The sequence below is a fragment of the Silurus meridionalis genome, chromosome 17, assembly GCF_014805685.1.
Source record: "Silurus meridionalis isolate SWU-2019-XX chromosome 17, ASM1480568v1, whole genome shotgun sequence".
Lineage (NCBI taxonomy): Eukaryota > Metazoa > Chordata > Actinopteri > Siluriformes > Siluridae > Silurus > Silurus meridionalis.
This window is the reverse complement of record NC_060900.1, coordinates 11171136-11186482: the sequence shown is the minus strand read 5'-3', so window position 1 is coordinate 11186482 and position 15347 is coordinate 11171136. Positions and strand designations below refer to the sequence as shown.

Sequence of the window (15347 nt, the reverse complement as noted above, 5' to 3'; positions counted from 1 at the left end):
TCAGCAGTGCATGCACCTCTCCAGTTAACCACAGTTTCAGGTGGGGGCATAAGATGATGTTCTTGGAGACAATGGCATTATCAATGCACTTGCTGATGTAAATGGTCACTGGCAATGTGTACTTCTCCAAGTCAGTGAAGTCGCGTTGGTTGCAGCCTCCCTAAACATGTCCCAGTTAGTACATTTAAAGCAGTCCTGAAGAGCAGCAATGTCTCCTGCTGGCCAGGTTCTCACCTGCTTACGAACTGATCTTGAATGCCTGTTGAGTGGTCTGTATGCTGTTATTAGCATGACAGAGATCTGAGTAGCCAAGATGGGGGCGGGGCTTAACCAGGCATGCACCCATGATGTTTGTGTAAACAACATCCAGTTTGTTTTCCCCTCTGGTTGCAGAGTCCACATTCTGATGAAATTTAGGGAATCCAGAGATTTGGATGATTGAAATCTCTGGCGACAATACACAGTCCGTCAGGGTGTGTTCTGCAGTTTACTAATGGCACTCTATGGGGCCATTAGTAAACTGCAGAACACACACCCTGACGGACTGTGTATGTACACTTCAAGCACAAGCACACTTCAAGCACAATATCGGTGGTAAATTCCCAGGGTATATAAAAAGGTCTACATCTCACAACCATAAACTGCACCAGTAGGTGGAAACAAGGAGTTCTTACACCATTCTGTGTTGATGTAAACACACCTGCCACCATGAGCCTTACTTCACAGAGCTGCATTTCTGTTGGCACAAAATGCAGCCAGCCTGTCCATCTAAATAGTGGCTTCCGGAACTCTGTTGCTCAGCCACGTCTCCGTAAAAACGTTTGAGAATATTGATGGAGGAGAAGTATAGAGAAGGTCAGAAGGAGTTGCATTGTGTGTTTGTGGAGCTAGAGTAAGCGTATTACAGCGTGCCGAGAAAGGAGTTGTGGTATTGTATAATGTCAGGTGTGGCAGAGAAATATATCAGGGTGTCGCAGGACAAGTATGAGGACAGTGTGACAGCAGTGAAGTGTACAGTAGGAACAACAGACTGGTTAAAGGTGGAGGTGGAGGTGGAATTGCATCAAGGTTTTGCTCTAAACCCTTTCCTGTTTGCAGAGGTGATAGACAAGTTGATGGACGAGGTCAGACAGGAGTCTTAATGGACTACGATGTTTGCAAATTATTTTGTGGTTTGTGGTGAGAGAAGAGAGCAGGTTGAAATGAGTCTAGAGAGGTGGAGGTGATGAGCTGGATCAAATGGGAAGGAGTAAGACAGAGTAAATGTGTGAATAAAAGGGAGGGAAGTGGAGTGGTGCAGTTGCAGGGAGTAGATGTAGTGAATGTGGATGAGTTTAAATACCTGGAATCAACAGTGCAAAGTAATGAAGAGTGTGTTACAGAAGTGAAGAAAATAGTGTAGGCAGGGTGGAAAAGAGTGGCAGAAGTGATCTGTGATAGAAGGGTTTCTGCAACCTCCTAAAGAGAGACACCAAGCAGAGAGACTAGTGGAGGAGTTGCCGAAAGGTGATCAAGCAAAGGCGGGCGCCGGTGAAAGACGTGTCGGCCAGCAAGTGACCTCGGTGGATGCAAAGAAAAGGCGCGCCAATCCACAAGTAAGACAGGTATACGCCGAAGAAGTGCGGGCCGATTTGGAAGGGAATGCCGGGGAACGTCAATAAGGAAAGGTGTGAGTGTGTGGGTGAGCCCTGGCATGAGTACTGGAAATGAAAGTGTCAGGGTGAAAACTAAAGAAAATAAAGAAAGCTCTGCTTGGTGAACTATTGCCTGTCTATCTTTCTTTCAGTGTGGTACCAGCGAATTTGTTACAGAGTTTATTAGAGGGACCGCACAGGTGGGACATTTTGGAGACAAGGTTAGAGGTGCACGATTGAGATGGTTTGATCTTGTGCATAGGAGGAACATGGGGTGTACTGGTATAAGAATGCTAAAAATGGAGCGACCAGGCAGGAGAGGCCAAGGAGGTTTATGGATGTGGTGAGGAAAGACATGCAGATGGTTGGTTTGAAAGAGGCAGATGTAGAGGACATTATTTATATAATTTTTCAAATTTTTTATTATTTTTTTGTTGTTTTTATCATGGCTAGGTAAAATTATGAATAGCTAAAAAATATCAGCAATAATATTGTTCAACAAAAAGCAAAGGTACCACATTCAATAGCTGATGTTTAATAGCAAATGTACATTAATTAGTCTGTGCTTTATACATAATAATCATGCGTAATATAATGCATAGTTACATCTGCTATTATCTGCATTGAATAACAACCTCGTACTACACACACACGTTCATTTACACTGCTGGGACAGAAGCTATCAGGAGAGATCCTGGCTTCCATACAGCCATGTCCATTCCTGAAGCACCTGCAACAACAAATTAGATGATATCAATTAACAGCATATAATTTGTTCACAACCATGAATTGTGGGTTTACCTGCATGCTGATTTCTGTTTCCTTAATCGTCTCCTGCACCAAACTCTGCAATCTACTCTCAAATGTCTTGCTTTCTTCAATTACTATCATGGATTCTTCCCTATAAACACACAAAAAGAAAGATTTATATATATATATATATATATATATATATATATATATATATATATATATATATATATATATATATATAAAATAAAATGTGCAAAAATTATGAAATATAGAACATAAAAATGTCTCAGTATTGACTAAACTAAACATTTCCATACTAGGGCCTGGTTCTGAACTTATGCATAAAAGTTTGAGAACTTTTGAGAAGTTTGGTTTGAGAGTCTGCAGTGTTGCCCTTTGGCATGAGTAGGTTGTGGAGGCTCACAAAGTTTTAGTGGGGTAAGGCTGCAGGTTCGCCTCTGGCATGAGCATGTAATTTGTAAAGGCCACAAGCTTGCACCTGGCATAAGCAGGTCGAGGGTGAATGCCGCAAGTTTGCCCTCTCCATGAGCAGATCATGGGTAGAAAAGTTTACCCCCTGGCATGAGCTGGCCGTGAGAAGAAGTCTCAATGTTGTCCAGCTTGGTCAGGCCATGAGTAGAGGCCTCGACATTGCTCCTTGTCATGGTCGGGTCATGAGATAGTGTAGGAGGCTACACTATCACCCTTAAACTCAGTTGACTCTTGGGAGGCCACACAGTTGCCCTCAAGCTCAGACAGGTGTTGGAAAGCCGGCATTGGCTCAAAATGGACTTGGGATTCTGCGTAGGCCTCAGACAGGTCTTCAGAGGCTGCATCAAACTCAGACAGGCCTTCAGAAGCTGCATCGGGCCCAAGCATGGCTTCATTTTCTTCATGTTCAACTTCACCAGACTTTGACAGGGTTTGGCTTTCAGCTGAGTCCGCACAACTGTTGACTGACCATCTCTATCCTTCTTGTGATTTTAATGCTGGTTTCTGGGGCGCAATATTTTCCTTACGTTTCTTCTTTTATTTTCTATTTTACACAGCTTAATGTGTTAAAATGTTGCAAAGTATAATACAGACGCTCCCCACCTTATGAAAGAGTTACGTTCCGAACAACCGTTCACATCATGCATTTGTTTGGAAGTTGTTAATGTGTTCGTTATTGACTACGCATATCTCCTAATAATGTAAGATCTATAAATACTATTAAATAAACAATTAAATATACTAAAACAAATAAAAATAATCAGAATACTATGTACAATATTTTGTATCAAGTAATAAAAACATAAGAAAAATTAAAAAAAAAAAAAAAAAAAGGTACTTAAAAATAATTAATTCGCCCTAATCCAGTGCACATCATGTAGAACAGTGGTCCCCAACCCCCAGGCCGTGGACCGGCACCGGTCCGTGGGTCAATTCGTACCGGGCCGCACAGAAAGAATACATAATTTACAATATTTCCAGTTTATTTATTATCTGATTCTGAATGTTTTATTTTAGAAAATTACAGGATTCTCTCCGCAACATCTGTCTATGACTCACTCTTGATGCATGTTAGGATGCCTCAGTCACATGTCTTACCCACATCCGCTACCTTCTTAAAGGTGCTGCTCCGGCGGGTAATACATTACCTCTAAATTCAAACCCCCAAGCTAACAAAATGAACAAACAACAGCACAGTGGATTCACGATTATTATTATATTTAGTAAATATCAGTTTTTATGCCAGTCATATCATTTTAATTTGTTGTATTTATGTCGTCCTATAAACTTTCCCTTTCACTCTTGCAGATACCCTTCTATCACAAATCACTCCTTTCACTCTTCTTCACCCACTCCACCCTGCCTGCACTCTTTTCTTCACTTCTCTAACACACTCTCCATTACTTTACACTGTTGACCCCAGGTACCTAAACTCCTTAACCTTCTCCACCTCTTCTCCCTGCAACTGCTCCACTGCCCTCCCTTTCATTCACACACACGTACTCTCTTACTTCTACTGACTTTCATTCCTCTATACTCTAGCTTGTACCTCCACCTCTCTAGGCTCTTCTCAACCTGCTCCTTACTTTCACCACAAATAACAATATCATCTGCAAACATCATAGTCAATGGAGACTCCTGTCTGACCTCGTCCATCAACCTGTCCATCAACACTGCAAACAGGAAAGGGGTCTCTGCCTGGCCAATCGGTACAAATCCTTTTCTCCTTTCTTAGTGTCCAACTTCTCATACAGCTCCTTTTCTGCTACAGCTCCTTTTTGCTGCCTTTTCCTTGGCTTTCGCAACATCCCTCTTCATCTGCTGCCCCATCTCCTTGTACCCCTGTCTACTTTTCTCATCATTCTGTCGATCCAAATTCTGTTTTGCCAACCTATCTCTCCTTATGCTCTCCTGCACTTCCTCATTCCACCACCACGTCTCTTTGTCTTCCTTTCTATTTCCAGATGTCACACCAAGTACCTTTCTAGCTGTCTCCCTTATCACTTCTGCAGTAGTTGCCCAATCATCCAGCACCTTCTCAACACCACCGAGCACCTGTCTGACCTCTTTCCTGAATCTCACACTACAGTCTTCCGCGTTCAGTTTCCACCATTTTGAAATCTGCCCCAATCACCAATCTTTCATTCCTTTAATTTCATTTACAGTAATGTGCGTAAATGTAATTTGCTGCTTCCAACCTCCGCTGATCTAACATATATATCACAGCAACTCATAATTTAAATCCGTACTGTGTATGGCCACCATGTGCCTGTATGCATGTCTGGGCATGATCCTGATGAGATGTTAGATGCTGTCCTTTGAGACATTTGAGAGAAATTACCTGCAGCCTCTGTCTTGCTGTTGCCTCTCCGGTGTGGGAGAAACCAGGAGAAACTGATTTACAATCACTTTTTTGAGCATTGTTTTTAGTAAGTAAAAATTTTAATGTGCATTTATTTATTAGTGCAGAATTTTATGTTTATTTATTGGTTTACCTATGTGCATTGGAGACGTTCAAACGTTCCACTATCATTCCGACCCCCCCAAAAAAAACACATATCACTGGACTTAATGATTACAGACCTGACGCTCTAACGTCTGTGGTCAGGAAGTAATTTCAAAGATTGCTCCTGGCCTACCTGGAGGACATCACTGGACCCTTGCTGGATCCTCTTCATTTTGCCTACAGAGCAAACAGGTCTGCAGATGATCCAGTCAACATGATACTGCATTATATTCTGCAACATTTGGATAGACCTGGGACCTACACAAGGATCTTGTTTGTAAAACTTGTTTCAAGCTCCTGGAGTTTGCGCAAGACACTACAGTCATCGGCCTTATCAACGAAAGTGGAGTCATTCAAGTTTCTGGGTACCTCCATTTCTCAGGACCTGAAGTGGGACAATTACATTGACTCCATTGCTAAAAAGGCCCAGCAGATGTTGTACTATCTTTGCCAATTGAGGAAATTCAATCTGCCACAGGAGCTGCTAAAACCATTCTACTCTGCCATCATTGAGCCTGTTCTGTGTACATCCATAACTGTCTGGAATGGTTCAGCTACCAAATCAGACATCAAGAGACTGCAGTGGAAATTTAGGACTGCTGAGAGAATTATTGGTGCCCCCCTGCTCAACCTCCAAGATTTACACACCTCCAGAGTGAGCAAAAGAGCTAAGAAAATCACTTCTTGGGACCCACACACCCAGCCTACTCTCTCTTTGAACTGTTGCCTTCTGGTCGGTGCTACAGAGCACTATCTACCAGAACTATTAACCTATTAAATTAAAAATTTTAATATTCATAACTATACATGGTCCATCATAACTGATGTATTTATACATAGAATCTGAATAGTACAATTGTAAACTGCACACTTGTAAATAACAGGTCTGTACATTTATTTAAACAATATGCATTATTTACTTGTCTGTTTTTTTAACCCAGCCATTAGGGTTGCACATGCCAGTCCACTCTTAGTGCCGGTCCCACTCTTAGTGCTGGTCCCAAGCTGGTCCCAAGATAAAAAAAGGGGGAAATGCATCCATCATAAAATGTGTCAAATCAAATATGCGGATCACAAACCAGAATTTCATCCCGGATCGGTCGAGGCCCCAGACACCAACGACCACTACAAGTATTGTTAGTTAACAGAGTACCAGTGGAAATTGGGCTTCTGTTGGAGGAGAAGGAGAGGAGGAAGATGTATACAGAGACGTGCATTATAGGAGAATTGTAGGAGGGTGGAGGTGAGGGTGGGCACTTTAAATGTTGGTACTATGACTGGTAAAGGGAGAGATTTAGCTGATCTGGTCCTATCATAGTGTGGATAGAAAGAGAATGGTGTAGGGGTGATTCTGAAGGAAGAGTATAGTAAGAGTGTAGTGCAGGTGAAGAGAGTTTCTGAAAGGGTGATGAACGTGAAGCTGGAAGTTGAAAGGGTGATAATAAATGTCATTCGTTCCTATTCTCCACAAGTGGTTTGTGAGATGGAGATAAAAAAAAATTCTGGAGTGAGTTAGATTAAGTGGTGGAGAGTGTACCTAGGAAAGAAAGATTAGTGATTGGGGCAGACTTTAATGGGCATGTTGGTGAAGGAAACAGAGGTGATGAGGAGGTGATGGGTAGGTATAGCCTTAAAACGGGCAGATGGTGGTAGATTTTGCTAAAAAAGATGGGAATGGCAGTGGTGAATATTTTAAAAAGAAGGAGAAGCATATGGTGACGTACAAGGGTGGACGAAGGTGCACACAGGTGGACTATGATCTATGTAGGAGATGCAACCTGAAGGAGATTAAAGAATGTAAGGTATTGGCAGGGGACAGACAGTGTAGCTAGACAGCATCAGATAGTGGTCTGTAGGTGAAGATGGAATGGATGTAATGGATTTTTAAGTATGTCAAAGACCAAATCAATGTCTCTTCCTCTGTAAAAAAAAAAAGTCATTAAAAAGTCTAACTCAGATGTATTAATGTGTGCAGCATTTTACAGACATGTTTTGCTAGTCGAACTTGGCTGTAACAGGTTCCCTCTGACCAACCAATCGGGGACAGAAAAATGCTGACGCTATTCTGGGCAAGCTAGCTGGCCATGTGAGGCGAATATGAAATCTGATTGGTTAAAGAAATAGACCCATTGCTAATATAGTCTAAGGTACATCGGTCAGTACTACTGATTCGGAACGCCCTGGGCTGATTTGATTGACATGACAGCAAATAAAGGCTGAAATCTGATTGGACAAAAATCCAACATCCACATACATGTATTGCAGTGGTCCCCAACCCCCAGGCCACCGAACAAAACAAAAAAAAGACAGTGGATTCACGTCTATTATTATATTAAAAAATACCAGTTTTTATGCAGGTCGTATCATTTTATTTTGTTGCATTTAAGACCTTAAAGGCCAGTCCATGAAAATATTGTCAGATATTAAACCGGTCCGTGAAAATATTGTCTGACATCAAACCAGTCTGTGGCGCAAAAAAGGTTGGGGACCACTGATGTGCTGGAAGCAGTGCAGCCAAGAGAAATACTATTGTCAGGGTGTGAGCGAAACAAAAGGCAGAAGCTGGAGTACAGCTCGCTTGGGTTTTATTGGCATGCGTGAGAGAGAGATACACACGCGCACATACGCACACGGCAGTCCTTCGGTTGAGAGAGAGTCCGAGTTGCGCATTGGGAGAAGCGTAGCTGACCCGAGATGCACAGGGAGGGGAAGCGCAGCCGGTATGGGATTCTGGAGTCCGAATGGAACGGATGAGAGGAGTCCTGTATGACAACCGGAACGCGAAAACATGCAGCACGGAAAGTCCAACATAAACAATAACGAACGGGGAGTGGGAGTGAAAGAGGAGCTTATATAGAAGCGGGGTGGAGTGATGATGAGACCCAGGTGAGCGTGATTATGCCTGGCGCTCCAGAGAGAGTGGAGGCATGAGTGATGATGAGCTCCAGGTGTGGGTGGTTAAACCTGGAGCTCTAGGGAGAGCAGAGGCATAGAGAGCCACTAAAGGGAGCGTGGCAGGTGGTTCCCTGACATTACCCCCCCCTGAGGGGACGGCACCTGACGCCCCAAAACCACAGACGCTCGGAGAGCCAGGGCACTCGGAGGAGGATCCTGGTGTCCGTCCAGGGTCGAAAGGGACCTGGTCAGAACCGCCGCGGAACCGGAGAAGGCCGGGAAGGACCTGAGGCGGGGCGACAGCCCAGGCGGAGCGCAGGAACCGGACGATGCCCCACCTGAAGACATGGGCTGGAACCATGCTCCCAGCGGAGGTCCGAAACGGCGCGTAGCTCATCGCGGAGGCCGGAGGCGGAAAGACGTCTCCGGTGTAGGACAGGGACCAAGCTGTGCCCGCAGCAGAATCCAGGGGCTAAGCGTCCTTCACAGCGGAGACCAGAAAACGAGTGATGCCCTCAGCGGTGATCAGGGGCGGATTGACGCCCACCAGGGAGGTCTGGAGCGGAGTGATGTCCAGCACGAAGATCGGAGGCTGAGTGACGCACTCGGTGGAGACCAGGAGCAGAAGAACGTCCACGGTGGTGTCCAGAGGCCGAGCAACGCCCACGGCGGAGTCCAGAGGCCGCACGTCACCCATGGCAGAGTCCAGAGGCCGTGCGACGACCACGGCGGAGATGAGGGACGCAGTGACACCTTTGGTGGGTCTGTGAGCCATGACGACACCTTCAGAGGTATTTGGAGTGAGGCTTCGCCCGGAGAGGAGCCCAGAGGTGAGACGTCTCCTGGAGAGGGACGCTGGGGCGACGTCCCTTTCACAGCCGGGCGGTGGCACGGAGTCCTTCTCGTGGCCGGGCGGCGGCACGACGTCCCTTTTGCGGCCTTGGGGCTGCGCTAAGTGCTCTGGGGAGCTTCAGGGCGGAACAGAGCTGTCCTGGAGATCCGGGAGCGGAACTGAGCTCGCCTGGAGACCTTGGAGCGGAGAGAAGCTCTCGGGGACGCTGTGGAGCGCAGAGGAGCCCTCGGGGAAGCTGTGGAGTGGAGAGGAGCCCTCGGGGACGCTGTGGAGCGGAGAGGAGCCCTCGAGGACGCTGTGGAGCGGAAAGGAGCTCTCGGGGACATGCTGGAGTGGAGAGGAGCTCTCGGGGGCATGCTGGAGCTGAGAGGAGCTCTTGGGGATATGCTGGAGCTGAGAGGAGCTCTCGGGGACTCTCTGGAGCGGAGAGAAGCTTTTGGAGATGCTCTGTGACAGAGAGAAGCTTTCTGTGGAGACCTGGAGCGAAGCCGAGCTCTCCTGGAGGTCCTGGGACGAAGCTGAGCTCTCCTGGAGGTCCTGGGATGAAGCCGAGCTCTCTTCAAGACTCTGGAGCGGATCGGAGCTCTCTTCAGGACTCTGGAGCGGAACGGAGCTCTTTTCAGGACTCTGGAGCGGAACAGCGCTCTCTTCAGGACTCTGGAGCGGAACGGAGCTCTGTTCAGGACTCTGGAGCGGCAAGAAGTCCTCCTGAAAACCCTGGGGTGGAGCCTGCTCAGAATCGAGAGGGTTGCAAAGCAGCTACGCAGGATTCATCCCGAACATCCCCGTGAGAAGCTCAATGAAATGAGTACACGAGCGGAAATCCCCTCCGAATGCGCTCCACAGCTTACTGGCGAGAGAGAGAGTCTCCAGACAAGAGGGAGATATGAAGCCTGATTTTAGCTGTTTCTGTGGTGTAAGAGGAGGGATAGAAACTCATATATTCACCCACGGTCCATCTAAAAACGCTCCACTCCGCCCTATCGCCGGAAAAGCGAGCCGGGAATTCCATAAGACTCGCAGGGGGGCGTGGCGCGGCCGTGCTTGCACGTTCCCGAGCCGGCGAGGATGAATCGGCTGCGTGCTTCCGGGTGTTTCCAGAGGCGAATCCTCCATCCGAGGTTTGGATCGAGCTGGGCAGCAACCCTATTATTATTATTATTTTTTTTTCCTTTTTTAATCCTTTTCAGGGGGTTCATTATTCTGTCAGGGTGTGAGCGAAACAAAAGGCAGAAGCCGAAGTACAGCTCGCTTGGGTTTTAATGGCATGCGTGAGAGAGAGATACACACACGCACACACACGCGCACATACGCACATGGCAGTCCTTTGGTTAACCCCACTCGTTAAATACCCCCGGGAAGGTGGGGCAAAAGGGCAAAAACGCCCAAAAATTCTAGATTACACTAAATCAATTCCGTTTTTTGCCTTTTTCAGGCCCCCTGTGCAATAAGTGCCCCATAGAAAATGAATGGGGAATTTAAATATCGAACCGCGGCTCGGCCCTCGATCGTCTGACACGCGCATACGGCATATCCACTCGTAGGGGATCCGGAGCCGGTCGACATGGCCCAGGAATTCCGGATCCGCTCGGAATTCCTGGAATTCCGCGGCAAACAGGCCCCCATAAACAATGAATGGGGAATCCGATCCGCCCCAAACGAAATGTTGGGACAAATCTTAAATATTGCGGGAGGGACAAAATAATTTTTTTGCAGGAGCGGGCAAGACCGAGACTGAAAAAACCTGTGGGCAGGAGCAGGAGAAAATTAGATGTTTTTGTGAAAGCGGGCAGGAAAGGGACAGTACTTTGCGGGAGTGGGGACTAAAAAGTCCGTCCTGTGCAGGTCTCTACTTCGATGCACCCCATCCAACCGGATATAGCTTGAGAGGTTCTCTCAAAAATAGGTGTGCCAAGCTTGTAGCATCATACTCAAAAAGACTCGAGGCTATAATTGGTGCCAAAGGTGCTTCAACAAAGTATTGCTCAAAGGCTGTATGTATGTATGTATGTATGTACATTTTATTTTTAATAAATTTGCAATGATTTTAAAACAATCTTCTTTCACTCTGCCCTTATGGGGTATTGTTTGTAGAATGTTGAGGAAAATAATAAATCTAATCTATTTTGAAATAAGGCTATAACATAACAAAATGTGGAAAAAGTTAAATGCTGTGAAGACTTTCCGGATGCACTGTACATAACTTTTTAGTTTTTATTAACCTAAACTTTTTTCACCTCTGGCAGTTTACTGGTTATATTTGAAACATTTACAATTATTCACTTCACTTGAACTGCGTACATTTCAATACAAACATAAAAATGGTCAGGCTGTTGCCTAGCACTCAGTTTGCTGACCGAAGATACCAACATGGGAACACTATCATAACCAAAAACATAAGTGAAAATAAATAAACAACAAACAAATAAAATCTACCCAAAAAGCAACAACTCATTGGTATGTGTGTTTTGTTCAATGTAATGTCATGGCATGGAATTATATGTGTGGGGTAAGATGAGATGTAGATGTTTAGTACCTGTCAAAAGTCGCTTATCAGTTTATTATTTGTTTACATTTTTATATTCAGACATTTCATAAACTCAGAACTTGAAGAAGTATTGATTTTTTTTAAAGAATCAGGAATTAAGTCACCTATATACTAAATAAAATACCCTTGCAAAATATATATATATATATATATATATATATATATATATATATATATATATATATATAAAAATACACAGTGGTACCTCGACATACGAGTGCCCTTACATACGAGTTTTTTGAGATACGAACGGTCACTCGGTCGATTTTTTTGCTTTGATACGCGAGCAAAAACTTGAGATACAAGCTCGAGACGCCGCTGCAAGATGCCGAATCGAAGCCAGAAAGCGAAGATTGTGACGAAAATTAAGATAGTGTTGCATTAGAGTGAAAATGAGAGCTGTTTCTTTAAGGCTACTATCTCTGGGTATTGAAGTCCAGAGTAAAATGCATTATGGTGTAATGTATTGTCATTATGGCAGTGTTTCTTTAAATGCCACTCAGGTCTCCGTAGTTGATGTTTCCATTCCTCCCACTTTGTGTATGCACTGCTGTACCGAGTAAAAGAGCCGAGTATATCTCGTTACCGAAGCTCTGTGTCAGTTGCATGATTTTACATGGTGTCAGAAGTCTGTCAGGAACAGATGATAAACGAAGTATGACATCATCACAGTTTGATCACCCTAAGATTGACTGGGATGCTCCAGATCTGTTCCAAGAGTTTGAAAGATTTCGGAGCCACGTCACATTCGTCTTCGACGGCCCGCTATCAGAGCAAACAGCTAAGCAGCGTGCAGGCTGGCTGGGCACGTGGATCGGTGAGCAGGGCAGAGAGATATATAAGACGCTGCACTGGGGCGAAGGTGAGAAAGATGACCCGTCTAAAGTCCTGGACAAGTTCGGCACCTATATAAGGCCGAGGAAAAATAAGAGAATAGCCAGACACCGTTTTAAACAAAGAAAACAAGGAGTCACTGAAGGTTTTGATCACTTTGTGAAGGATTTGAGACTCCTGCTCATGGATTGCGAGTTTGGTGATCCAGATGATATGCTAATCAATGCAATAATCGCGGGTGTCAGAGAAAAGCGAGAGACTGTTAGACAAAGGGGAAGATTTGACGCTACCAAAAGCAATTGAAATCGCCCAGCAGTTTGAACTGTCACAAAAACAAATAAAAATAGTCAGAGAAGAAGAATCTCAGGTGCAAGCAGTGAAGGTGAAAACAAAATACCAACCAGCAAACAAGAAAACCTTTCAGAAAAATCAGACAAAATTTGTGCAGAAGGAAATACATGCAAATCGACCAAAAAACTGTCCAAGTTGCGGTAAAGACCCACAGCATAAGTGGAACCAAGGAAAATGTCCAGCAAAAGGCTCTGTATGCTCATACTGTCACAAACCGAACCACTGGGTGGCAGTATGCCGAAAAAGTTCAATAAACACAGTCAGTGTGCAGCTGCAATCAGAATCAGAAGATGATGAGATGCTGAGCATAAATATCACACAAACACATGAGCACAGTGATGATAAATGGACAGCAGACATTGAAATTCTGTCTCAGAAGGTGCCATTCAGATTTGATACTGGTGCAAGATGTAACACATTGACTTTAAGTAGTTATCAGGCACTCCTGCATGATGGTGAGCTCAAATGCTCTAATTGAGTGCTGAAGTCCTACTCTAACCACAAGCTGAAGCCTATAGCTGCGGTTGATCTTCTAGCTAAATATAAGGATGCTGAGATTTTAGCAGAATTTGAGATTGTGGACATCTCTCAAGAAAATGTGCTCAGTGGTGCAACAGCAGAAGCTTTAGGCTTAGTTATGCGACTTGATGCATTGCAGCCTACTAACAAGGAAAATAATACACATTACGGTCACACGACAACAGAACAAAAGGTGCCAGCTGGACTAGACGATTACCCAGAGCTGACTCGCACTACTGGAACTTTACCAGGCAAATACACAAATAAAATTGATCCTGATGCAAAAGGTGTGGTCCATCCTGTACGCCGTCAACCAGCTGCACTGAAAAAGAAAATAATAGAGAAACTTCATGAGAAGGTTAAAGATGGATACATCACAAAAGTTAGCCAACCGACCGAGTGGGTGAGTTCAATGGTAGCAGCTGTCCGTAATGGCAAGATAAGGATCTGCATTGACCCAAGCGACTTGAATAAGGTTATAAAGAGGGAACATTATCCGATGCGAACCATCGAAGAGGTAGTCTCCGCAATGCCTGGTGCTAAAGTCTTCTCAGTCTTGGATGCAAAATCTGGTTTTCTACAAATAGAGCTAGATGAAGCGTCGTCATTTTTGACAACCTTTAACACGTCCATTGGTAGATTTAGGTGGCTTAGGTTACTTTTTGGCCTAAAATGCGCACCAGAAATCTTTCAGCGTATTATGGATGAGATGCTTGAGGGCATCAGTGGAGCAATAAGTGTCATGGACGACATTCTAATCGCAGCACCCTCAGTAAAGGAACATGATGATACCCTCCTCAAAGTCATTCAGAGATCAAAAAGCTATAATCTGAGCCTCAATTTCGACAAATGCCATATCAAGCAATCTTCTGTGCCCTACGTAGGACACCTAATAACATCAGAAGGTCTGAAAGCAGACCCAGCGAAAATAAAGGCTGTCAAGTCCATGCCTACACCGACGGACAAGGATGGTGTTCGTCGTTTTCTAGGTTTTGTCACCTATCTGTCAAAATTCCTGCCAAACCTCAGCGAAGTCGATGCACCTCTAAGGCAGCTCTTGAAAGCAGATGTTGAATTTGCATGGCAACCAGCACAACAGCAAGCGTTTGACAAACTTAAGGACTTGTGCACAAAGTCTCCTGTGCTGCATTTTTTTGATCCATCCGAGCCTGTTGAAATATTCTGTGATGCCAGCAGCAATGGCCTCGGTGCTGTCTTACTTCAGGACAGTCATCCAGTGGCTTTCTCATCCAGGTCTCTGACAGATACAGAAACGCGCTATGCGCAAATTGAGAAGGAGATGCTCTCAATAGTTCATGCTTGTGTCAAGTTCCACAATTATATATTTGGAAATCACGTCACAGTGTACAATGACCATAAGCCCCTAGAAGATATTTTCAAAAAGCCACTGCTCTCTACCCCATGCGAATACAGAGAATGCGGCTCCGCCTGCAGTGGTATGATCTGACTGTGAAGTACAGACGAGGAAAGGATATGAAACTGCCTGACACACTGTCTAGAGCTCAGTTACCGGAAAACAAGCCAGAGATGGAAGGCTTCGAGTGTGTCTCCATGCTCAACCTTGTCTCAGTGAGTGAGCAGAAATATTCAGCGCTCCAGGACTGCACAAAGAAGGAGCTCAGCTGTCTTCAACAAATAATCCGACAGGGTTGGCCAGACCACAGGCGTGATGTACCTAATGCAGTTCAACCATTTTGGGACTCACGAAGCCAACTTGTCGTTGCTGATGGTATTGTCTATAAAGGTCTTCGTATAGTCGTACCCCTTTCCATGCGAGAACATATGCTGAAGCTTATACATCAGTCTCACTTAGGAATAGTAAAGAGCAAGCAGAGAGCTCGCGAGGTCCTATACTAGCCGGGCATGAGTTCTGAAATTGAGCAAACGGTGAAGAATTGCGGCAAGTGTACACACTTTCAGAACCGGTTACCTAGACAGCCA

The 15347-nt window shown here is 44.9% G+C and overlaps 1 protein-coding gene across 6 annotated transcripts in view; it reads right to left on the bottom strand.

Moving 5' to 3' along the window:
* Positions 1-2148: 2148 nt before the first annotated feature.
* The window catches only part of ikbkb (inhibitor of nuclear factor kappa B kinase subunit beta), a 60653-nt gene continuing 47454 nt past the window's right edge, over positions 2149-15347 (bottom strand). For 5 of the 6 annotated variants that reach the window (XM_046871484.1, XM_046871485.1, XM_046871487.1 and 2 more), the window contains 2 exons: positions 2436-2535; positions 2149-2364 (listed from right to left, as the gene is read on the bottom strand). In XM_046871484.1, coding sequence (XP_046727440.1) covers positions 2317-2364; positions 2436-2535 — 148 coding nt within the window. In that variant the 3' untranslated portion in view covers positions 2149-2316. Of the gene's footprint in view, positions 2365-2435; positions 2536-13569; positions 13708-15347 lie in introns of those variants that run through there. The other variant, XM_046871488.1, reaches the window with a different exon arrangement.